Source organism: Haliotis asinina, chromosome 14, assembly GCF_037392515.1.
Source record: "Haliotis asinina isolate JCU_RB_2024 chromosome 14, JCU_Hal_asi_v2, whole genome shotgun sequence".
NCBI lineage: Eukaryota > Metazoa > Mollusca > Gastropoda > Lepetellida > Haliotidae > Haliotis > Haliotis asinina.
The window spans coordinates 2,716,609-2,744,219 of NC_090293.1; the positions used below are offsets into that span (position 1 = coordinate 2,716,609).

Genomic DNA, 27,611 nt, shown 5'->3' on the forward strand with positions numbered 1-27,611 from the left:
AAAACAAGAAACAACAGTTGTAGCGAGTTTAAAATGGTAAAAGCATCATTCCTGTGATTTCAGGCTTTTAAAACATTTCCTGCTGATGTGAACTAGTAAAAAGAAGATTAGAACAGTGTTTAAAGTGAAAAGTGTTTAGAACATCTAAAAATATCTTTGTAAGATGTTTTACTTGCAATGCAACATTTTACATTTTCTGTATACACATGGCAATATCAACTGCCAAAACGTAGCAATATTCAAGAAGTATTTACATCCATTTCAATTATTCAACAGGGTATTAAGAGACTAGAACGCATAATATAATACACAGGTACGAAAAATCTGCTACGATTAACAACCGAAGAGCGAGAAAGTGGTTTCAATCGCTATTTTGGGCTGCGTTTACAACGCATGAACAGCGAATAGGTTCGTGGAGCTTGAAACAGTGTACCTGCCCAGAGTGTGAGGTCATGAGCAGTAGTTTAATCTTGGTTTAATAACTTACTCGTTACATAAAAACACCATGTCTGGTTTATTGACACCTATGAATGTCTGCCTGCCTGTTTGCTAACGACAATATACAATGCACAACCTCAATCATTGACCACATGCAATTTAAAATAAACACCTATCAGGTTTATAAGCCATGAAAAAGAGCCGGCTGAGCGTATCGGCAAATGAACCAGTGGCCAATGAAAAAGCCCCGTTACACTTGAGTGCACACCCGCCGGCTCTGACTGGGTTCGGTATCTCGGCTGCTTCGTTTCGAGGGAGGCAAAAACAAATACAAAATATTGCACATTTGATCTGCGATTATACGCCTATAATTTTGTTTATTTGTTTTTTTTTCTTAATCAGCAACGCATTTCATATATCATGAATAAGTGATAAATGTGTTTTAATTATGTTAAATAGGGCAACGTCTATTGATGTCTATTGTATGTAGTGGCTTTAAGTGTCCAGCGTTAGAACTCGTTCAAAGTATTAATAAGCGTTTCACCTAAAAGACCAAGAGGCAACTTGACATATAGGGCCGTCTCCTATTCTCGCAGTAAACACATTTCTGCCGAGGTCGCCGATGTGTGATATTTAGCGGTTGTTTCCATCATTGAAGTAACCCAAGTCTGTGAATTACCAAAATTTTGCAATGTAACGAATATTCGTGAGTTTTAACTAACTAGGAAAAATCGTAACTTTTCCACGCCCTTCCCGATAAGATTCCCCTTCCTTACAAGTAGTAACGTTAATTTCTCGTTGTACCGCGAGAATAGGAGACGCCTCGATAAGTCATCAGCGGACGACCATGTTTTTCATCGAGCTCAAATGAGATACCCTTGATGGACCAAGCAGTTGATTGATGCAGATGTTAGAGCGGGGAATGTCTTCATTTAAAGACAACAAGCATACATACGAAAAGAACTGTTTATATCATTTTTTCAGCTGATAGTCGGAAATACCGCGAGAATAGGAGACGCCAGTATAATAACAATTTGAATTTTAGGAAAATATCTGACTCAAACCAATACATGCTGAATCCCAACATATAGGGGAATGGTTGCCGACGACAAAATATTTAAAAAAGGGAACGTTGAAGAAAACGTAGCGTTACACTGACGTCAAAGGTGAATCGTTAAAACGCAGCCTACATGAAATGCAAAGTGACTCGATAAAACGCAGCCTGCATGAAATGCAAAGTGACTCTCGAAAACGCAGCCTACATGAAATGCACGTCTACCGTGAAACTGTGTATCACCCTGTGCTGAAGTCTATGACTATGGGCTTTAAAACGCCACATGAATGGTACACCACATGTATTTCTTTAAGTAACTATAGACGACCACAGAATGAAAGGACTGACGGAAGCTCAACACCACAACGCCATCGGCCGTTTTACAACAACGGGCATCCCAGCAAGAAATGGCAAGGCATTTCATCGTGAACACGCAAACCATCTCAAACCTTAATGACCCGAATGACCGGATTGAGCGTTAACATGTTGAATCAGCTCCCTCTCACAGTTGAAAATCTGCCCACCTGCCAAACGCAGTTCGGCGCAAAAAGTTCGCGGCATCGACAGACACGTTGTCGCCCATCCCGTTGTTGCAGGAGGAAGCTCGATTCATGACTGAGCCAAACGTTTCGCCAGTCCTCAAGGTCCCATGCCTGTACCTTGTTGCACCATCGTTGTTGATGTAGTCATGTCCAACGTTTGGTCAATATGCTCGAATTCCCATTTCTCTCAGACAGTTTCTGGTGGTTTGGTCGGAAATACTTCGAAGACCAGGCACCTGTAGCATATCGGTGAAGTAGGTGAAACCCGGATGAATCGGTCCTGAACATGAGTCACTCTTGGTTTTGCACTTCTTGGACGACCTTGGGTCAAATAGAATCGGGGGTATCGATGGCAGAGGCATGTGGCAGTGACAGATTTTGTATATTTTAACATGTTGTATATTGATTAGAATTCATGTAAATAAATTCTTCAAAATTCATTACATTGTTTTAGTTATATTATTTATCCTGTTACTCAGCCCTGCCTTATCTATCACTCACAGCCAGTTCACTGAGCATGCTTACCGCATGTTCACCACACAACACAATAACAGCTAAGCTTTACACCTTTTACACATTACAGGGTTTGTGGTCACTCCACATTCAACCGTCAGTTGTTGATATGACATTGATTTGACAGGACATACATTTGGACACAGTCTTTGGATCGCATTCTGAGGTAATTTGGCTATTTTATTTACTTATTGTTCATGCGATATCATATTTGGACATATCTAGTTGTTGTATACGTGTTTGCTATTCTCAAACGCATTGTATTGTGTATTTGATGTTCTTATTGGTGTAAATGGCCCAATAAATACTCAGAATCCATTATAATGTAATATTAATAACGTTAACATGATTGATATAAGGCAAGGTGTGTTATAAACAGATGAACACAAGTATAGCTTTGTAACCATGAATGTATGAATGAATGAGATCTTATTCTTGTATTATTTTGTATCTTGCTCAGCTACAACAAAATTTGTACGTTTGAATACTGTATCATTGCTGAGTATTCTTTGTATATATATTCGTATTAGCATGTCTGTACATATTAGTATTATTATTTCCTCTACAGACAATCATTTGATACAGAGACAACAGCGTCCCCAGGTGTGAAATAAACCTAGGCCCACACACCTGGTAGGTTTATGTATTGTTTATATACCGGTATGACATAACTCAAATGGGAGACATTTTGTACAAAGTAATTGGTTACAGAAGCAACTGTTTTATAACGTTATATATGAATAATATGTGTACATCTGTCTAAATAGCATGTCTATATTGCTGCATCTATTGTATTGTACACCTGATTCTTTCAGGGTGATTGTTTTCACCTGTATTCATCTCAAATAAACCGTTGGCCATTGAGGAACAACAAAAGCAGTTTCTGTTGTCTGTGCGTGACTGACACAGCCCTGCTACAGGCATGGTATTGCAGCGGAACACAAGAGTGGAACTCCTCTGCTTCCAAACGTTCAGTGGTGATAATTCGGTCAGTAGCACTGGATCTTGGCATTTTGGTTTACGTCATAGATTTCATTTGGCTTTTTATGCGTTTGGGATGCGTTTGCGGGCAAGACACAAGCACGACCTGATTAATGGGATTCAAACATTAAAAATATCGTAATGTCAATTGCTGTAAAAATACATCGAATTCAACCACTGAAAACGCCCGTGTATTTCTTTTCTTTTTTATCGAAGAGTGTACAGATTCCAAAAAGCCATACATATCGATGGATGATTTTCTAGTGATCAGTGACCTAAATAGTTTATGCAGGAAGGTGTACTTCATGATCTGAGTGGTGCAGTAGTGACTTCACAAGCATTCATGCGTTGTTTACAGCATTCTTACACAAGGAACAGTACAATATATTTCAGCGAACCTCCATGAATACGAAGAACCTACCTACACTAGATACTAGAAATACAAGAAATGTTATTTGATGGATGAAAATGTTGCTAAAAATAGACATAGTCGTGAAGCCTGGAGAGGGAGTCTGCACGACTGAAAGGTGACGACGACTTCCACAAGAATGGATGTCGGACAACTCGTAGTCTAAACTCCAGAATATGTACAATCTTCTGATAAGGGTAAACTGACAAGGCTCCCAAGGTCGAAAGATAGGTTTTATATACACATGTGTATACAATTCATATACACATAGAAAAAAGTACGTTATACAGAATATGTTTTAAATGCCAAAACAATTACAACATTCAGGAAAAACAGAGTGATGAAACAGTGGTTTGTTCCAGCCACTTTGGAAATTTACCTGGAATTTTCTTGGAATTGTCTCATGATACAGTCAAGCACATAACTGTTCCCAGGAATTCAGGAACCATTGATTGCTCACGTGAGAAGTAAATGGGGTCATCATGACGTCGAGGGTCATGGTACTACCAGCTTGACACATCAGCTTAACTAGATTTATAGTGCTTAAGAGAAAAAAGCTCGTTTCTTGTTCGTGGCAATTTGTGAATAGTTAGAAAGGTACATTTTTCATACAAGGGTTAAGCTGGTACCAAACTCTTTGTGTCTCTACTGACAAAACAAACATAATATAATGCTGGTTTCCCTGTCCCCACGAACCCACCAATTATCACCTCCATTCACTCCACTTATTCCCATCATTTATACGCAAAAGCCTACCACTTATTCCCGCATCCCCAACACTGATCCCAGCATTCCCATCACTTATAAAAAAAAAACCAGTACCACTTATCCACGCATTCCCACCATTTAGTTCCGTATTCCGAGCAGTTTTCCGCACCACCCTACCACCTATCCCCGCATCCAAACTACTTATCCACACCACCCTACCACCTACCCCCGAATCCCCACCACTTATCCCTACCACCCCACCACGTATTACAGCATCCCCACCACTTATCCCCGCAACCCCTCTAGTTATCCCGGCATCCCCACTTGTTTTACTTGCATCCAAACCACTTATCCCCACCACTCTACCACTTAGCCCCGCGTTCCCACCGCTTACTCTCACTACCATTCCACCTTTTATCCCCTCATACCAAACTACTTATCCCCACCACCACTCCACCTATCCACACCACTTTACCACTTATCCCCGCATCCTCAATACTTATACCCTGCACTTATCCCTATCATGATTCCACTTATCGCCAGTGCCCTACTTCTTATCTCGCATCCAACCCACGTTGCCCCCCCCCCCCCCCCCCATCCCCACCACATATTCCCGCATCTCCAACCCTTATTCCCACATCCCCACCACTTATCCCCGAATGCCCATCGCTTATTCCCAAAAACCCTATCACTTATCTCTGCTTCCCCACCACTTATTCCCGCACAACCACCACTGATCCCCGGATCCCCATCACTTATTCCCAAAACCCTACACCTATCCCCGCATATCCCACCATTTAGTTCCGTATCCCGAGTAGTTATACCCACCACCGTATCACCTATCGCTGAATCAACACCACTTATCCTTCATCCCCACCACTTATCCTTCATCCCCACCACTTATCCCCTCATCCCCACTAGTTATACCCGCATCCTCACTAGTTTTACCAGCATCCAAACCACTTATCCCCACCACCCTACAACTTAGCAACGCATTCCCATCACTTACCCTCACCACCATTCCATCACACATCCCCTCATCCCAAACTACTTATCTTCACCACCACACCACTTATCCACACAGCCTTAAAACTTATCCCCGCATCCCCAATACTTATACCCTGCACTTACCCTTATCATGATTCCACCTATCAAGAGTACCCTACATCTTATCTTGCATCCAAACCATGTTGTCCCCCTATCCCCACCACTTATCCCAAACCAACTCCCTACCACATATCCACATATCAGTATCACTTATACCCACCATCTTACCACTAATCCACAACACTCAACCAAACATTCCCACCACTCATCTCCACATCCACACCACTTACCATCCACATCACAACCATTTACATTCCAAAGTCCCACAACCCATTCCCACATTTTCACCATCCATCCCCATATTTAGTGGAAACTGTTAGTACTATTAAAATCAATGACACATGTTCTATTGTACTTTTTAATGATTCAGAAATCATTCATGACGAAAAGGTCACAATATCCGTTATATGCGAATTCCGATCCCTTGTAACGCTGCTTTATGTACACTGACCAATCTATGAACATAAAGGAATGTTACACTGAAAGTATGTTGTTTATCAACAGGGTCTGTCAGCCTTACAAGCCTCCGACTAATCAGTTCACACACGTATCAGTATACCCTCGAGTGTGACAGTGACGTCAGAACTTCCGGCGGACGTATTATCTTGTGGTTTAGAAACGGAAGGAAAGTCTTCCAGACAGAAGAGCAACCCAAGTCATCCTGTAGTGTGACAAAATTCAATGTCAACAACATCATCGATGGTAATATCAGTTTCAACTGTACATCAACGAGTCACATTGTGACGTTCCGACTTCGTTCCGGTGCTGACGATGGTTCTGAATGGTGGTGTGAAGATACGGCAGGGGGTCAGTCAAGTACCAGTAGCCACTTGAGACTAGGTGAGTACAGAATCCAAGGAATACACATGTTTCAAGTTTCTCTGTTTGTGGAACAGCACATGTTATTATTAATCTGTCAGTGGGACAAAGTGTGTATCTATCGATGGTACTACAAAGTGCGTATCTGTCTGTAGACGTACTCATGAAGCGTGTGTGGATGTATGTATGTATGTATGACAGAAACCTACATTTCGTGGTATCCATTAGGTTTTCACAAAAAACGGACGGAAACTAAGTTATTTTTGCTATGGTGCGTGGGATGTTAATAAGCGTCAGCATACAATTAATATACATACAGAAAATATTGTAGACTTGTGTTAGTTACATCGATTGATGCCAACTGTTGCATTTAGTTTTGTGAATACCCATTGAATCTAATTATGTTATGTAAAAACAAAATCTGATCAAATGACAACCAGATGTTGTCCAGTAAAGTCTTCACCTATAGCTGTGATGGAGACCAAGAGGAAAAATCGCTTTCTCGCATTCAATTAAGGCAGCAAGAGAAAATGATAAAGCTATAAGTTGAGACGATATAGCGATAACACCGGACGATGTGATCATGTACAAATATCTCTTTCTCATAAATGTAATGGCTTCCATGCTTTCATTACCCCTGCTCTGTCCAAAATCATTTTTCTCTATGAGAACTGTATCCTCAGTACCTAGAAACACGATATGTGTACACTTTCTTTTCACTGTCCTTCAAATTGGGTTAAAGAGTCATTATCCCGTTCACTGACTTATCCCCATATTCCCACCACTTATACCTACCATCCTACTTCTTATCCACACAACTCCACCAAAAATTGCCACCACTCATCTCCACATCCACACCACTTAGCCCTCTCATCCCCACAACCCATTCCCACATTTTCCCCATCCATCCCCATATAAAGTGGAAACTGTGAGTACTAATAAGAGTGGATGTCGGACAACTCGTAGTCTAAACTCCAGAATATGTACAATCTTCTGATAAGGGTAAACTGACAAGGCTCCCAAGGTCGAAAGATAGCTAATATAGGTTTTATATACACATGTGTATACAATTCATATACACATAGAAAAAAGTACGTTATACAGAATATGTTTTAAATGCCAAAACAATTACAACATTCAGGAAAAACAGAGTGATGAAACAGAGGTTTGTTCCAGCCACTTTGGAAATTTACCTGGAATTTTCTTGGAATTGTCTCATGATACAGTCAAGCACATAACTGTTCCCAGGAATTCAGGAACAATTGATTGCTCACGTGAGAAGTAAATGGGGTCATCATGACGTCGAGGGTCATGGTACTACCAGCTTGACACATCAGCTTAACTAGATTTATAGTGCTTAAGAGAAAAAAGCTCGTTTCTTGTTCGTGGCAATTTGTGAATAGTTAGAAAGGTACATTTTTCATACAAGGGTTAAGCTGGTACCAAACTCTTTGTGTCTCTATTGACAAAAACGACATAATATAATGTTGGTTTCCCTGTCCCCACGAACCCACCAATTATCACCTCCATTCACTCCACTTATTCCCATCACTTATACGCAAAAGCCTACCACTTATTCCCGCATCCCCAACACCGATCCCAGCATTCCCATCACTTATAAAAAAAAAACAACAGTACCACTTATCCACGCATTCCCACCATTTAGTTCCGTATTCCGAGCAGTTTTCCGCACCACCCTACCACCTATCCCCGCATCCAAACTACTTATCCACACCACCCTACCACCTACCCCCGAATCCCCACCACTTATCCCTACCACCCCACCACGTATTACAGCATCCCCACCACTTATCCCCGCAACCCCTCTAGTTATAACGGCATCCCCACTTGTTTTACTTGCATCCAAACCACTTATCCCCACCACTCTACCACTTAGCCCCGCGTTCCCACCACTTACTCTCACTACCATTCCACCTTTTATCCCCTCATACCAAACTACTTATCCCCACCACCACTCCACCTATCCACACCACTTTACCACGTATTCCCGCATTATCAATACTTATACCCTGCACTTATCCCTATCATGATTCCACTTATCGCCAGTACCCTACTTCTTATCTCGCATCCAACCCACGTTGTCCCCCCCCCCCCCATCCCCACCACATATTCCCGCATCACTAGTTTTACCAGCATCCAAACCACTTATCCCCACCACCCTACAACTTAGCAACGCATTCCCATCACTTACCCTCACCACCATTCCATCACACATCCCCTCATCCCAAACTACTTATCTTCACCACCACACCACTTATCCACACAGCCTTAAAACTTATCCCCGCATCCCCAATACTTATAGCCTGCACTTACCCTTATCATGAGTCCACCTATCAAGAGTACCCTACATCTTATCTTGCATCCAAACCATGTTGTCCCCCTATCCCCACCACTTATCCCAAACCAACTCCCTACCACATATCCACATATCAGTATCACTTATACCCACCATCTTACCACTAATCCACAACACTCAACCAAACATTCCCACCACTCATCTCCACATCCACACCACTTACCATCCACATCACAACCATTTACATTCCAAATTCCCACAACCCATTCCCACATTTTCACCATCCATCCCCATATATAGTGGAAACTGTTAGTACTATTAAAATCAATGACACATGTTCTATTGTACTTTTTAATGATTCAGAAATCATTCATGACGAAAAGGTCACAATATCCGTTATATGCGAATTCCGATCCCTTGTAACGCTGCTTTATGTACACTGACCAATCTATGAACATAAAGGAATGTTACACTGAAAGTATGTTGTTTATCAACAGGGTCTGTCAGCCTTACAAGCCTCCGACTAATCAGTTCAAACACGTATCAGTATACCCTCGAGTGTGACAGTGACGTCAGCACTCCCGGCGGACGTATTATCTTGTGGTTTAGAAACGGAAGGAAAGTCTTCCAGACAGAAGAGCAACCCAGGTCATCCTGTAGTGTGACAACGTACAATGTCAACAACATCATCGATGGTAATATCAGTTTCAACTGTACATCAACGAGTCACATTGTGACGTTCCGACTTAGTTCCGGTGCTGACGATGGTTCTGAATGGTGGTGTGAAGATACGGCAGGGGGTCAGTCAAGTACCAGTAGCCACTTGAGACTAGGTGAGTACAGAATCCAAGGAATACACATGTTTCAAGTTTCTCTGTTTGTGGAACAGCACATGTTATTATTAATCTGTCAGTGGGACAAAGTGTGTATCTATCGATGGTACTACAAAGTGCGTATCTGTCTGTAGACGTACTCATGAAGCGTGTGTGGATGTATGTATGTATGACAGAAACCTACATTTCGTGGTATCCATTAGGTTTTCACAAAAAACTGACGGAAACTAAGTTATTTTTGCTATGGTGCGTGGGATGTTAATAAGCGTCAGCATACAGTTAATATACATACAGAAAATATTGTAGACTTGTGTTAGTTACATCGATTGATGCCAACTGTTGCATTTAGTTTTGTGAATACCCATTGAATCTAATTATGTTATGTAAAAACAAAATCTGATTAAATGACAACCAGATGTTGTCCAGTAAAGTCTTCACCTATAGCTGTGATGGAGACCAAGAGGAAAAATCGCTTTCTCGCATTCAATTAAGGCAGCAAGAGAAAATGATAAAGCTATAAGTTGAGACGATATAGCGATAATACCGGACGATGTGATCATGTACAAATATCTCTTTCTCATAAATGTAACATTATGGCTTCCATGCTTTCATTATCCCTGCTCTGTCCAAAATCATTTTTCTCTATGAGAACTGTATCCTCAGTACCTAGAAACACGATATGTGTACACTTTCTTTTCACTGTCCTTCAAATTGGGTTAAAGAGTCATTATCCCGTTCACTGACTTATCCCCATATTCCCACCACTTATACCTACCATCCTACTTCTCATCCACACAACTCCATCAACCATTGCCACCACTCATCTCCACATCCACACCACTTACCATCCACATCCCCACCACTTAGCCCTCTCATCCCCACAACCCATTCCCACATTTTCACCATCCATCCCCATATATAGTGGAAACTGTTAGTACTATTAAAATCAATGACACATGTTCTATTGTACTTTTTAATGATTTAGAAATCATTCATGACGAAAAGGTCACAATATCCGTTATATGCGAATTCCGATCCCTTGTAACGCTGCTTTATGTACACTGACCAATCTATGAACATAAAGGAATGTTACACTGAAAGTATGTTGTTTATCAACAGGGTCTGTCAGCCTTACAAGCCTCCGACTAATCAGTTCACACACGTATCAGTATACCCTCGAGTGTGACAGTGACGTCAGCACTCCCGGCGGACGTATTATCTTGTGGTTTAGAAACGGAAGGAAAGTCTTCCAGACAGAAGAGCAACCCAAGTCATCCTGTAGTGTGACAACGTACAATGTCAACAACATCATCGATGGTAATATCAGTTTCAACTGTACATCAACGAGTCACATTGTGACGTTCCGACTTAGTTCCGGTGCTGACGATGGTTCTGAATGGTGGTGTGAAGATACGGCAGGGGGTCAGTCAAGTACCAGTAGCCACTTGAGACTAGGTGAGTACAGAATCCAAGGAATACACATGTTTCAAGTTTCTCTGTTTGTGGAACAGCACATGTTATTATTAATCTGTCAGTGGGACAAAGTGTGTATCTATCGATGGTACTACAAAGTGCGTATCTGTCTGTAGACGTACTCATGAAGCGTGTGTGGATGTATGTATGTATGACAGAAACCTACATTTCGTGGCATCCATTAGGTTTTCACAAAAAACGGACGGAAACTAAGTTATTTTTGCTATGGTGCGTGGGATGTTAATAAGCGTCAGCATACAGTTAATATACATACAGAAAATATTGTAGACTTGTGTTAGTTACATCGATTGATGCCAACTGTTGCATTTAGTTTTGTGAATACCCATTGAATCTAATTATGTTATGTAAAAACAAAATCTGATTAAATGACAACCAGATGTTGTCCAGTAAAGTCTTCACCTATAGCTGTGATGGAGACCAAGAGGAAAAATCGCTTTCTCGCATTCAATTAAGGCAGCAAGAGAAAATGATAAAGCTATAAGTTGAGACGATATAGCGATAATACCGGACGATGTGATCATGTACAAATATCTCTTTCTCATAAATGTAACATTATGGCTTCCATGCTTTCATTATCCCTGCTCTGTCCAAAATCATTTTTCTCTATGAGAACTGTATCCTCAGTACCTAGAAACACGATATGTGTACACTTTCTTTTCACTGTCCTTCAAATTGGGTTAAAGAGTCATTATCCCGTTCACTGACTTATCCCCATATTCCCACCACTTATACCTACCATCCTACTTCTCATCCACACAACTCCATCAACCATTGCCACCACTCATCTCCACATCCACACCACTTACCATCCACATCCCCACCACTTAGCCCTCTCATCCCCACAACCCATTCCCACATTTTCACCATCCATCCCCATATATAGTGGAAACTGTTAGTACTATTAAAATCAATGACACATGTTCTATTGTACTTTTTAATGATTTAGAAATCATTCATGACGAAAAGGTCACAATATCCGTTATATGCGAATTCCGATCCCTTGTAACGCTGCTTTATGTACACTGACCAATCTATGAACATAAAGGAATGTTACACTGAAAGTATGTTGTTTATCAACAGGGTCTGTCAGCCTTACAAGCCTCCGACTAATCAGTTCACACACGTATCAGTATACCCTCGAGTGTGACAGTGACGTCAGCACTCCCGGCGGACGTATTATCTTGTGGTTTAGAAACGGAAGGAAAGTCTTCCAGACAGAAGAGCAACCCAGGTCATCCTGTAGTGTGACAACGTACAATGTCAACAACATCATCGATGGTAATATCAGTTTCAACTGTACATCAACGAGTCACATTGTGACGTTCCGACTTAGTTCCGGTGCTGACGATGGTTCTGAATGGTGGTGTGAAGATACGGCAGGGGGTCAGTCAAGTACCAGTAGCCACTTGAGACTAGGTGAGTACAGAATCCAAGGAATACACATGTTTCAAGTTTCTCTGTTTGTGGAACAGCACATGTTATTATTAATCTGTCAGTGGGACAAAGTGTGTATCTATCGATGGTACTACAAAGTGCGTATCTGTCTGTAGACGTACTCATGAAGCGTGTGTGGATGTATGTATGTATGACAGAAACCTACATTTCGTGGCATCCATTAGGTTTTCACAAAAAACGGACGGAAACTAAGTTATTTTTGCTATGGTGCGTGGGATGTTAATAAGCGTCAGCATACAGTTAATATACATACAGAAAATATTGTAGACTTGTGTTAGTTACATCGATTGATGCCAACTGTTGCATTTAGTTTTGTGAATACCCATTGAATCTAATTATGTTATGTAAAAACAAAATCTGATTAAATGACAACCAGATGTTGTCCAGTAAAGTCTTCACCTATAGCTGTGATGGAGACCAAGAGGAAAAATCGCTTTCTCGCATTCAATTAAGGCAGCAAGAGAAAATGATAAAGCTATAAGTTGAGACGATATAGCGATAATACCGGACGATGTGATCATGTACAAATATCTCTTTCTCATAAATGTAACATTATGGCTTCCATGCTTTCATTATCCCTGCTCTGTCCAAAATCATTTTTCTCTATGAGAACTGTATCCTCAGTACCTAGAAACACGATATGTGTACACTTTCTTTTCACTGTCCTTCAAATTGGGTTAAAGAGTCATTATCCCGTTCACTGACTTATCCCCATATTCCCACCACTTATACCTACCATCCTACTTCTCATCCACACAACTCCATCAACCATTGCCACCACTCATCTCCACATCCACACCACTTACCATCCACATCCCCACCACTTAGCCCTCTCATCCCCACAACCCATTCCCACATTTTCACCATCCATCCCCATATATAGTGGAAACTGTTAGTACTATTAAAATCAATGACACATGTTCTATTGTACTTTTTAATGATTTAGAAATCATTCATGACGAAAAGGTCACAATATCCGTTATATGCGAATTCCGATCCCTTGTAACGCTGCTTTATGTACACTGACCAATCTATGAACATAAAGGAATGTTACACTGAAAGTATGTTGTTTATCAACAGGGTCTGTCAGCCTTACAAGCCTCCGACTAATCAGTTCACACACGTATCAGTATACCCTCGAGTGTGACAGTGACGTCAGCACTCCCGGCGGACGTATTATCTTGTGGTTTAGAAACGGAAGGAAAGTCTTCCAGACAGAAGAGCAACCCAGGTCATCCTGTAGTGTGACAACGTACAATGTCAACAACATCATCGATGGTAATATCAGTTTCAACTGTACATCAACGAGTCACATTGTGACGTTCCGACTTAGTTCCGGTGCTGACGATGGTTCTGAATGGTGGTGTGAAGATACGGCAGGGGGTCAGTCAAGTACCAGTAGCCACTTGAGACTAGGTGAGTACAGAATCCAAGGAATACACATGTTTCAAGTTTCTCTGTTTGTGGAACAGCACATGTTATTATTAATCTGTCAGTGGGACAAAGTGTGTATCTATCGATGGTACTACAAAGTGCGTATCTGTCTGTAGACGTACTCATGAAGCGTGTGTGGATGTATGTATGTATGACAGAAACCTACATTTCGTGGTATCCATTAGGTTTTCACAAAAAACGGACGGAAACTAAGTTATTTTTGCTATGGTGCGTGGGATGTTAATAAGCGTCAGCATACAGTTAATATACATACAGAAAATATTGTAGACTTGTGTTAGTTACATCGATTGATGCCAACTGTTGCATTTAGTTTTGTGAATACCCAGTGAATCTAATTATGTTATGTAAAAACAAAATCTGATTAAATGACAACCAGATGTTGTCCAGTAAAGTCTTCACCTATAGCTGTGATGGAGACCAAGAGGAAAAATCGCTTTCTCGCATTCAATTAAGGCAGCAAGAGAAAATGATAAAGCTATAAGTTGAGACGATATAGCGATAATACCGGACGATGTGATCATGTACAAATATCTCTTTCTCATAAATGTAACATTATGGCTTCCATGCTTTCATTATCCCTGCTCTGTCCAAAATCATTTTTCTCTATGAGAACTGTATCCTCAGAACCTAGAAACACGATATGTGTACACTTTCTTTTCACTGTCCTTCAAATTGGGTTAAAGAGTCATTATCCCGTTCACTGACTTATCCCCATATTCCCACCACTTATACCTACCATCCTACTTCTCATCCACACAACTCCATCAACCATTGCCACCACTCATCTCCACATCCACACCACTTACCATCCACATCCCCACCACTTAGCCCTCTCATCCCCACAACCCATTTCCACATTTTCACCATCCATCCCCATATATAGTGGAAACTGTTAGTACTATTAAAATCAATGACACATGTTCTATTGTACTTTTTAATGATTTAGAAATCATTCATGACGAAAAGGTCACAATATCCGTTATATGCGAATTCCGATCCCTTGTAACGCTGCTTTATGTACACTGACCAATCTATGAACATAAAGGAATGTTACACTGAAAGTATGTTGTTTATCAACAGGGTCTGTCAGTCTTACAAGCCTCCGACTAATCAGTTCACACACGTATCAGTATACCCTCGAGTGTGACAGTGACGTCAGCACTCCCGGCGGACGTATTATCTTGTGGTTTAGAAACGGAAGGAAAGTCTTCCAGACAGAAGAGCAACCCAGGTCATCCTGTAGTGTGACAACGTACAATGTCAACAACATCATCGATGGTAATATCAGTTTCAACTGTACATCAACGAGTCACATTGTGACGTTCCGACTTAGTTCCGGTGCTGACGATGGTTCTGAATGGTGGTGTGAAGATACGGCAGGGGGTCAGTCAAGTACCAGTAGCCACTTGAGACTAGGTGAGTACAGAATCCAAGGAATACACATGTTTCAAGTTTCTCTGTTTGTGGAACAGCACATGTTATTATTAATCTGTCAGTGGGACAAAGTGTGTATCTATCGATGGTACTACAAAGTGCGTATCTGTCTGTAGACGTACTCATGAAGCGTGTGTGGATGTATGTATGTATGACAGAAACCTACATTTCGTGGTATCCATTAGGTTTTCACAAAAAACTGACGGAAACTAAGTTATTTTTGCTATGGTGCGTGGGATGTTAATAAGCGTCAGCATACAGTTGATATACATACAGAAAATATTGTAGACTTGTGTTAGTTACATCGATTGATGCCAACTGTTGCATTTAGTTTTGTGAATACCCATTGAATCTAATTATGTTATGTAAAAACAAAATCTGATTAAATGACAACCAGATGTTGTCCAGTAAAGTCTTCACCTATAGCTGTGATGGAGACCAAGAGGAAAAATCGCTTTCTCGCATTCAATTAAGGCAGCAAGAGAAAATGATAAAGCTATAAGTTGAGACGATATAGCGATAATACCGGACGATGTGATCATGTACAAATATCTCTTTCTCATAAATGTAACATTATGGCTTCCATGCTTTCATTATCCCTGCTCTGTCCAAAATCATTTTTCTCTATGAGAACTGTATCCTCAGTACCTAGAAACACGATATGTGTACACTTTCTTTTCACTGTCCTTCAAATTGGGTTAAAGAGTCATTATCCCGTTCACTGACTTATCCCCATATTCCCACCACTTATACCTACCATCCTACTTCTCATCCACACAACTCCATCAACCATTGCCACCACTCATCTCCACATCCACACCACTTACCATCCACATCCCCACCACTTAGCCCTCTCATCCCCACAACCCATTCCCACATTTTCACCATCCATCCCCATATATAGTGGAAACTGTTAGTACTATTAAAATCAATGACACATGTTCTATTGTACTTTTTAATGATTTAGAAATCATTCATGACGAAAAGGTCACAATATCCGTTATATGCGAATTCCGATCCCTTGTAACGCTGCTTTATGTACACTGACCAATCTATGAACATAAAGGAATGTTACACTGAAAGTATGTTGTTTATCAACAGGGTCTGTCAGCCTTACAAGCCTCCGACTAATCAGTTCAAACACGTATCAGTATACCATCGAGTGTGACAGTGACGTCAGCACTCCCGGCGGACGTATTATCTTGTGGTTTAGAAACGGAAGGAAAGTCTTCCAGACAGAAGAGCAACCCAGGTCATCCTGTAGTGTGACAACGTACAATGTCAACAACATCATCGATGGTAATATCAGTTTCAACTGTACATCAACGAGTCACATTGTGACGTTCCGACTTAGTTCCGGTGCTGACGATGGTTCTGAATGGTGGTGTGAAGATACGGCAGGGGGTCAGTCAAGTACCAGTAGCCACTTGAGACTAGGTGAGTACAGAATCCAAGGAATACACATGTTTCAAGTTTCTCTGTTTGTGGAACAGCACATGTTATTATTAATCTGTCAGTGGGACAAAGTGTGTATCTATCGATGGTACTACAAAGTGCGTATCTGTCTGTAGACGTACTCATGAAGCGTGTGTGGATGTATGTATGTATGACAGAAACCTACATTTCGTGGTATCCATTAGGTTTTCACAAAAAACGGACGGAAACTAAGTTATTTTTGCTATGGTGCGTGGGATGTTAATAAGCGTCAGCATACAATTAATATACATACAGAAAATATTGTAGACTTGTGTTAGTTACATCGATTGATGCCAACTGTTGCATTTAGTTTTGTGAATACCCATTGAATCTAATTATGTTATGTAAAAACAAAATCTGATCAAATGACAACCAGATGTTGTCCAGTAAAGTCTTCACCTATAGCTGTGATGGAGACCAAGAGGAAAAATCGCTTTCTCGCATTCAATTAAGGCAGCAAGAGAAAATGATAAAGCTATAAGTTGAGACGATATAGCGATAATACCGGACGATGTGATCATGTACAAATATCTCTTTCTCATGAAATGTAATGGCTTCCATGCTTTCATTACCCCTGCTCTGTCCAAAATCATTTTTCTCTATGAGAACTGTATCCCCAGTACCTAGAAACACGATATGTGTACACTTTCTTTTCACTGTCCTTCAAATTGGGTTAAAGAGTCATTATCCCGTTCACTGACTTATCCCCATATTCCCACCACTTATACCTACCATCCTACTTCTTATCCACACAACTCCACCAAAAATTGCCACCACTCATCTCCACATCCACACCACTTAGCCCTCTCATCCCCACAACCCATTCCCACATTTTCCCCATCCATCCCCATATAAAGTGGAAACTGTTAGTACTAATAAGAATGGATGTCGGACAACTCGTAGTCTAAACTCCAGAATATGTACAATCTTCTGATAAGGGTAAACTGACAAGGCTCCCAAGGTCGAAAGATAGCTAATATAGGTTTTATATACACATGTGTATACAATTCATATACACATAGAAAAAAGTACGTTATACAGAATATGTTTTAAATGCCAAAACAATTACAACATTCAGGAAAAACAGAGTGATGAAACAGTGGTTTGTTCCAGCCACTTTGGAAATTTACCTGGAATTTTCTTGGAATTGTCTCATGATACAGTCAAGCACATAACTGTTCCCAGCAATTCAGGAACCATTGATTGCTCACGTGAGAAGTAAATGGGGTCATCATGACGTCGAGGGTCATGGTACTACCAGCTTAACACATCAGCTTAACTAGATTTATAGTGCTTAAGAGAAAAAAGCTCGTTTCTTGTTCGTGGCAATTTGTGAATAGTCAGAAAGGTACATTTTTCATACAAGGGTTAAGCTGGTACCAAACTCTTTGTGTCTCTATTGACAAAAACGACATAATATAATGTTGGTTTCCCTGTCCCCACGAACCCACCAATTATCACCTCCATTCACTCCACTTATTCCCATCACTTATACGCAAAAGCCTACCACTTATTCCCGCATCCCCAACACCGATCCCAGCATTCCCATCACTTATAAAAAAAACCCAACAGTACCACTTATCCACGCATTCCCACCATTTAGTTCCGTATTCCGAGCAGTTTTCCGCACCACCCTACCACCTACCCCCGCATCCAAACTACTTATCCACACCACCCTACCACCTACCCCCGAATCCCCACCACTTATCCCTACCACCCCACCACGTATTACAGCATCCCCACCACTTATCCCCGCAACCCCTCTAGTTATCCCGGCATCCCCACTTGTTTTACTTGCATCCAAACCACTTATCCCCACCACTCTACCACTTAGCCCCGCGTTCCCACCGCTTACTCTCACTACCATTCCACCTTTTATCCCCTCATACCAAACTACTTATCCCCACCACCACTCCACCTATCCACACCACTTTACCACTTATCCCCGCATCCTCAATACTTATACCCTGCACTTATCCCTATCATGATTCCACTTATCGCCAGTACCCTTCTTCTTATCTCGCATCCAACCCACGTTGTCCCCCCCCCCATCCCCACCACACATTCCCGCATCACTAGTTTTACCAGCATCCAAACCACTTATCCCCACCACCCTACAACTTAGCAACGCATTCCCATCACTTACCCTCACCACCATTCCATCACACATCCCCTCATCCCAAACTACTTATCTTCACCACCACACCACTTATCCACACAGCCTTAAAACTTATCCCCGCATCCCCAATACTTATAGCCTGCACTTACCCTTATCATGAGTCCACCTATCAAGAGTACCCTACATCTTATCTTGCATCCAAACCATGTTGTCCCCCTATCCCCACCACTTATCCCAAACCAACTCCCTACCACATATCCACATATCAGTATCACTTATACCCACCATCTTACCACTAATCCACAACACTCAACCAAACATTCCCACCACTCATCTCCACATCCACACCACTTACCATCCACATCACAACCATTTACATTCCAAATTCCCACAACCCATTCCCACATTTTCACCATCCATCCCCATATATAGTGGAAACTGTTAGTACTATTAAAATCAATGACACATGTTCTATTGTACTTTTTAATGATTCAGAAATCATTCATGACGAAAAGGTCACAATATCCGTTATATGCGAATTCCGATCCCTTGTAACGCTGCTTTATGTACACTGACCAATCTATGAACATAAAGGAATGTTACACTGAAAGTATGTTGTTTATCAACAGGGTCTGTCAGCCTTACAAGCCTCCGACTAATCAGTTCACACACGTATCAGTATACCCTCGAGTGTGACAGTGACGTCAGCACTCCCGGCGGACGTATTATCTTGTGGTTTAGAAACGGAAGGAAAGTCTTCCAGACAGAAGAGCAACCCAGGTCATCCTGTAGAGTGACAACGTCCAATGTTAGCAACATCATCGATGGTAATATCAGTTTCAACTGTACATCAACGAGTCACATTGTGACGTTCCGACTTAGTTCCGGTGCTGACGATGGTTCTGAATGGTGGTGTGAAGATACGGCAGGGGGTCAGTCAAGTACCAGTAGCCACTTGAGACTAGGTGAGTACAGAATCCAAGGAATACACATGTTTCAAGTTTCTCTGTTTGTGGAACAGCACATGTTATTATTAATCTGTCAGTGGGACAAAGTGTGTATCTATCGATGGTACTACAAAGTGCGTATCTGTCTGTAGACGTACTCATGAAGCGTGTGTGGATGTATGTATGTATGTATGACAGAAACCTACATTTCGTGGTATCCATTAGGTTTTCACAAAAAACGGACGGAAACTAAGTTATTTTTGCTATGGTGCGTGGGATGTTAATAAACGTCAGCATACAGTTAATATACATACAGAAAATATTGTAGACTTGTGTTAGTTACATCGATTGATGCCAACTGTTGCATTTAGTTTTGTGAATACCCATTGAATCTAATTATGTTATGTAAAAACAAAATCTGATTAAATGACAACCAGATGTTGTCCAGTAAAGTCTTCACCTATAGCTGTGATGGAGACCAAGAGGAAAAATCGCTTTCTCGCATTCAATTAAGGCAGCAAGAGAAAATGATAAAGCTATAAGTTGAGACGATATAGCGATAACACCGGACGATGTGATCATGTACAAATATCTCTCCCAAGGTCGAAAGATAGGTTTTATATACACATGTGTATACAATTCATATACACATAGAAAAAAGTACGTTATACAGAATATGTTTTAAATGCCAAAACAATTACAACATCCAGGAAAAACAGAGTGATGAAACAGTGGTTTGTTCCAGCCACTTTGGAAATTTACCTGGAATTTTCTTGGAATTGTCTCATGATACAGTCAAGCACATAACTGTTCCCAGGAATTCAGGAACCATTGATTGCTCACGTGAGAAGTAAATGGGGTCATCATGACGTCGAGGGTCATGGTACTACCAGCTTGACACATCAGCTTAACTAGATTTATAGTGCTTAAGAGAAAAAAGCTCGTTTCTTGTTCGTGGCAATTTGTGAATAGTTAGAAAGGTACATTTTTCATACAAGGGTTAAGCTGGTACCAAACTCTTTGTGTCTCTATTGACAAAAAAGACATAATATAATGTTGGTTTCCCTGTCCCCACGAACCCACCAATTATCACCTCCATTCACTCCACTTATTCCCATCACTTATACGCAAAAGCCTACCACTTATTCCCGCATCCCCAACACCGATCCCAGCATTCCCATCACTTATAAAAAAAACCCAACAGTACCACTTATCCACGCATTCCCACCATTTAGTTCCGTATTCCGAGCAGTTTTCCGCACCACCCTACCACCTATCCCCGCATCCAAACTACTTATCCGCACCACCCTACCACCTACCCCCGAATCCCCACCACTTATCCCTACCACCCCACCACGTATTACAGCATCCCCACCACTTATCCCCGCAACCCCTCTAGTTATCAAGGCATCCCCACTTGTTTTACTTGCATCCAAACCACTTATCCCCACCACTCTACCACTTAGCCCCGCGTTCCCACCGCTTACTCTCACTACCATTCCACCTTTTATCCCCTCATACCAAACTACTTATCCCCACCACCACTCCACCTATCCACACCACTTTACCACTTATCCCCGCATCCTCAATACTTATACCCTGCACTTATCCCTATCATGATTCCACTTATCGCCAGTACCCTACTTCTTATCTCGCATTCAACCCACGTTGTCCACCCCCCATCCCCACCACATATTCCCGCATCTCCAACCCTTATTCCCACATCCCCACCACTTATCCCCGAATGCCCATCGCTTATTCCCAAAAACCCTATCACTTATCTCTGCTTCCCCACCACTTATTCCCGCACAACCACCACTGATTCCCGGATCCCCACCACTTATTCCCAAAACCCTACACCTATCCCCGCATATCCCACCATTTAGTTCCGTATCCCGAGTAGTTATACCCACCACCGTATCACCTATCGCTGAATCCCCACCACTTATCCTTCATCCCCACCACTTATCCTTCATCCCCACCACTTATCCCCTCATCCCCACTAGTTATACCCGCATCCTCACTAGTTTTACCAGCATCCAAACCACTTATCCCCACCACCCTACAACTTAGCAACGCATTCCCATCACTTACCCTCACCACCATTCCATCACACATCCCCTCATCCCAAACTACTTATCTTCACCACCACACCACTTATCCACACAGCCTTAAAACTTATCCCCGCATCCCCAATACTTATAGCCTGCACTTACCCTTATCATGAGTCCACCTATCAAGAGTACCCTACATCTTATCTTGCATCCAAACCATGTTGTCCCCCTATCCCCACCACTTATCCCAAACCAACTCCCTACCACATATCCACATATCAGTATCACTTATACCCACCATCTTACCACTAATCCACAACACTCAACCAAACATTCCCACCACTCATCTCCACATCCACACCACTTACCATCCACATCACCATTTACATTCCAAATTCCCACAACCCATTCCCACATTTTCACCATCCATCCCCATATATAGTGGAAACTGTTAGTACTATTAAAATCAATGACACATGTTCTATTGTACTTTTTAATGATTCAGAAATCATTCATGACGAAAAGGTCACAATATCCGTTATATGCGAATTCCGATCCCTTGTAACGCTGCTTTATGTACACTGACCAATCTATGAACATAAAGGAATGTTACACTGAAAGTATGTTGTTTATCAACAGGATCTGTCAGCCTTACAAGCCTCCGACTAATCAGTTCAAACACGTATCAGTATACCCTCGAGTGTGACAGTGACGTCAGCACTCCCGGCGGACGTATTATCTTGTGGTTTAGAAACGGAAGGAAAGTCTTCCAGACAGAAGAGCAACCCAGGTCATCCTGTAGAGTGACAACGTCCAATGTTAGCAACATCATCGATGGTAATATCAGTTTCAACTGTACATCAACGAGTCACATTGTGACGTTCCGACTTAGTTCCGGTGCTGACGATGGTTCTGAATGGTGGTGTGAAGATACGGCAGGGGGTCAGTCAAGTACCAGTAGCCACTTGAGACTAGGTGAGTACAGAATCCAAGGAATACACATGTTTCAAGTTTCTCTGTTTGTGGAACAGCACATGTTATTATTAATCTGTCAGTGGGACAAAGTGTGTATCTATCGATGGTACTACAAAGTGCGTATCTGTCTGTAGACGTACTCATGAAGCGTGTGTGGATGTATGTATGACTACACATGGTACGTTGTAATTGTATGTAGGAATAGACAACATCAGTGAGACAATATGACATTTGACCTCTCTTTTTCTTGACGTTTCTGCAGTTCAACGAAGGCAAAAAAATATAACTTGTGAGATTAGATTTAACATGCTGGCGCCATTGAATCATCTGTCTCATCAGTGAAATGTTCAACAGGAAGTACAACCATTGCATCATCAAGTGGAGAAAAGTTACGGACAGGTAGAACATTAACTGGAGCTGGTGTCACTGCTACTTCAACAGGAAGTACGACCATTGCATCATCTACTGGAAACAGATCATCGACAGACACTACATCATCTGGAGCTGATGTCACTGCTACTTCAACAGGAAGTACGACCATCGCAGCATCTACTGGAAACAGATCATCGACAGGTAGAACATCAACTGGAGCTGATGTCACTGGCACTTCAACAGGAAGTACAACCATCCCATCATCTGGTGGAAACAGATCATCGACAGACACTACATCATCTGGAGCTGATGTCACTGCTACTTCAACAGGAAGTACGACCATCGTCGCATCTACTGCAAACAGATCATCGACAGGTAGAACATCAACTGGAGCTGATGTCACTGCTACTTCAACAGGAAGTACAACCATCGCAGCATCTACTGGAAACAGATCATCGACAGACACTACATCATCTGGAGCTGATGTCACTGCTACTTCAACAGGAAGTACGACCATCGTCGCATCTACTGGAAACAGATCATCGACAGACACTACATCATCTGGAGCTGATGTCACTGATACTTCAACAGGAAGTACAACCATCGCAGCATCTACTGGAAACAGGTCATCGACAGACAGGACATCACCTCGAGCTGATGTCACTGGCACTTCAACAGGAAGTACAACCATCCCATCATCTGGTGGAAACAGATCATCGACAGACACTACATCATCTGGAGCTGATGTCACTGGTACTTCAACAGGCAGTACAACCATCGCAGCATCTACTGGAAACAGATCATCGACAGACACTACATCATCTGGAGCTGATGTCACTGCTACTTCAACAGGAAGTACGACCATCGTCGCATCTACTGGAAACAGATCATCGACAGACACTACATCATCTGGAGCTGATGTCACTGATACTTCAACAGGAAGTACAACCATCGCAGCATCTACTGGAAACAGATCATCGACAGGTAGAACATCAACTGGAGCTGATGTCACTGCTACTTCAACAGGAAGTACAACCATCGCAGCATCTACTGGAAACAGGTCATCGACAGACAGGACATCAACTCGAGCTGATGTCACTGGCACTTCAACAGGAAGTACAACCATCCCATCATCTGGTGGAAACAGATCATCGACAGACACTACATCATCTGGAGCTGATGTCACTGGTACTTCAACAGGCAGTACAACCATCGCAGCATCTACTGGAAACAGATCATCGACAGACACTACATCATCTGGAGCTGATGTCACTGCTACTTCAACAGGAAGTACGACCATCGTCGCATCTACTGGAAACAGATCATCGACAGACAGAACATCATCTGGAGCTGATGTCACTGCTACTTCAACAGGAAGTACGACCATCGTCGCATCTACTGGAAACAGATCATCGACAGACAGAACATCAACTGGAGCTGATGTCACTGCTACTTCAACAGGAAGTACAACCATCGCCGCATCTACTGGAAACAGGTCATCGACAGACAGAACATCAACTCGAGCTGATGTCACTGGTACTTCAACAGGAAGTACAACCATCGCAGCATCTACTCAAAGTTTGTAAAGTTCCATTTCATTACTTTTTGTTTTCCCTGAATGTCATAAATATTTGGGTATTTTAACATGTTCTGCATATCGTATGTTGCATTAACATAAAGGTCATTTTCTATAATGTTTAAATACCATATGAAAAGAACTTAACATTGTTTTTATTCATTCAGCTCTTAAGCGAGATAATAACTCTTTAGCCCTACTTGATATCAAGAAGAGCGAGACGAAATTCTAATCAGTTGTGTCACCATTAACTGAAGATATATGCGTTCTCTTATTCAAGACTCCAGTGACCCTACCTACACTATTGTTGGCTCGGTGTGTGGAATTGTCGTTGCTGCAGTAGCCGTCGCCATAGTCGTATATGTCTGCAGGAAGCGAGGACAGGGAGGTAGGAGGTTCAGACATTAGCACATGCAACATTTGTCCTGGCAGCATTGAAGATGGTTAGCAGCATAGTGGATCATCTGCTACGTCAAAGATCTGGATGTTATTAAACATTTGAATGTGTGTACACTTGTGATAGGGCTAGCATGTTGTCAAACATGACATAAAAGTATACCCATCCATAACTATAGGGGCTGGCAAACCAAGGGTATTGATCATCAGGGAAGGAACCAACGGGAATGAAAGAGGGAATGGAAACAAAGATCATCAGAGATCCCGATACACATTTCGTGTTACGAATCCTGCCTGCCAGTGATCTTTTGACTTTCCCGTCACTGCCACTCGCCTTCAGTTCTTAGACTTTGTTGTCGTTGGGCTTTCTTCTAGGAAATGTGTTTTCTCCAAGTTTCCTTTACCTCTTATCATTTGTTGGTATTTCCCTTGTTGAATGAAAGCGTATTTTCTTGTGGAAAGTGTTTTCAATGTTTGATGCGATGACAGCTAATCAAAGAAAGTTACCACACCACATGACCTGAGTATTGAAAGATCCATTTTAAACAAGCATTCGTGTTTTAGTACTCAATGAGAAGTGTCACAGATAATAAATATATAATAAATATTACGTGTTTGAGGGGAAACACCCAAGATTTAACTAGTGTACCTCACTTGGTACCAGGTCAGGACTGTACTCGTGGATTCTGTTGCCCTTTAGTGTGAGGATATGAACTACAGTTCTGTACCTAGTTTTAGAATGCTCCATGATATCAGTAGAGTATATGGTATATATCTGGTGGAACAGTTGAGCCATCTCATGACCGATCAATGTATTGCAATACTACTAGAGGCATAGTTATTTCACAACTTTAGGTAGTGAGTTCTGAAAGCGTTTTGACCTCCCCTCATATGTAAAAGGTGAGACATTTGCTTTGATTCTACACATAAATACGAACATTTTGTGGCATTGACAGTCATTTCTTTGATATTAAAATACCAATGAATTAAGTACCCTGTCAGGAAACGTTAAACCACCCACTCCAGAATCCAATGATAGACAACCAAAGTGACACAGCTGAAAGCTTGTGACACGCCATATACAGTGATGGCGACCACTGAAATGAAATGAGTAAGAAAATATCCACCCGTTATTTCACGTGGCGAAAACAAAGTAATCAGAAATTTGGCACCACATTGCCAGAATTACAGGATGTATGATTCTCTGTATTTATAGAAACATTTACTTGATTTCAGATGTGTATACCAAGGGAACGAAAACACGAGCTACATGAACAGAGGTGTCAGCATTATTGTACAAGTACACGTGTGACAGTGAATACTGATCGCAATTAATTGAAACGGTCCTTGAGAAACACCGTTGTCCTACTGCAATACATATTAAATCACTTATACCTATGCATAATGCTATGTTAGTTTGCTATACACGTGTTTAAAAGGCCCCGCAATTATGTGAACAAACTGAGAGTATAACAGTACAGTTTTGATAAATAATTATCGATTAGATCTTAAATCTAACATGAATGTTCAAGAAGTGACCATAAACAACGGACAAGGCTGACTTGTACATAAGTGTCCCACACTGTATAGTTGCCAAGGTTTACAATCATTCTGCCTACATATCATTCTGCCTACATCTGACCTGCATTGTGGTTATTCTTAATGCCGGATATTAACCATCTCAAAATACTCGAGTGTCATCTTCTTTTTGTCATACAATGTTATTCTTTTTATATAACTTTAAAAATGCAATTGTAACTGCTACATATAATGAAACTAAATTTCGTGGAATGTCTGTGACGTCACAAGTATGTGGGTAGCGATACATGACGTCACAAGTATGTGACATAATTTCCTCCTGATCACTCAGCTTACTGCGTTAGGTCATCTGGTTGTTAGTAGGTTTTTATGTTAAAGCACGTATTGCTTTGAATGTCCGTCTTCGCTTTGTAATGTACTCCATCAGTCATAAACAGACATGGATTTTCTGTGATCAAAAGACTGACATTACCATAACTAATCTGACAAATTAGCATATGACCTCTATAATTTGCACCGATATCCGTATTTGACCCCAACGGATACGGAAAATATCCGTTGACTTTATCAAGTGCCTTTGCCAACCAACCAACCAACC

General features: G+C 41.4%; 1 protein-coding gene across 1 annotated transcript; it reads left to right on the forward strand.

Moving 5' to 3' along the window:
* The first annotated feature begins 1,826 nt into the window (after nucleotides 1-1,826).
* On the forward strand, nucleotides 1,827-25,486 carry LOC137262002 (mucin-22-like). Its single transcript, XM_067799803.1, has 12 exons — nucleotides 1,827-1,917; nucleotides 6,257-6,592; nucleotides 9,386-9,721; nucleotides 10,841-11,176; nucleotides 12,296-12,631; nucleotides 13,751-14,086; nucleotides 15,206-15,541; nucleotides 16,661-16,996; nucleotides 19,784-20,119; nucleotides 22,795-23,130; nucleotides 23,485-25,080; nucleotides 25,359-25,486. Exons 1-12 carry the CDS (start codon nucleotides 1,827-1,829, stop codon nucleotides 25,484-25,486), a joined length of 4,839 nt encoding a protein of 1,612 aa, XP_067655904.1.
* Nucleotides 25,487-27,611: the final 2,125 nt, after the last annotated feature.

What these genes read in the sequence shown, in the direction of transcription:
- LOC137262002 (XM_067799803.1), top strand. Translation starts at nt 1,827, where the DNA reads ATGAAAGGACTGACGGAAGCTCAACACCACAACGCCATCGGCCGTTTT. An exon ending in CAGTAGCCACTTGAGACTAG is followed by an intron (nt 6,593 to 9,385) that starts GTGAGTACAGAA and finishes GTTTATCAACAG; the next exon opens with GGTCTGTCAGCCTTACAAGC. An exon ending in CAGTAGCCACTTGAGACTAG is followed by an intron (nt 11,177 to 12,295) that starts GTGAGTACAGAA and finishes GTTTATCAACAG; the next exon opens with GGTCTGTCAGCCTTACAAGC.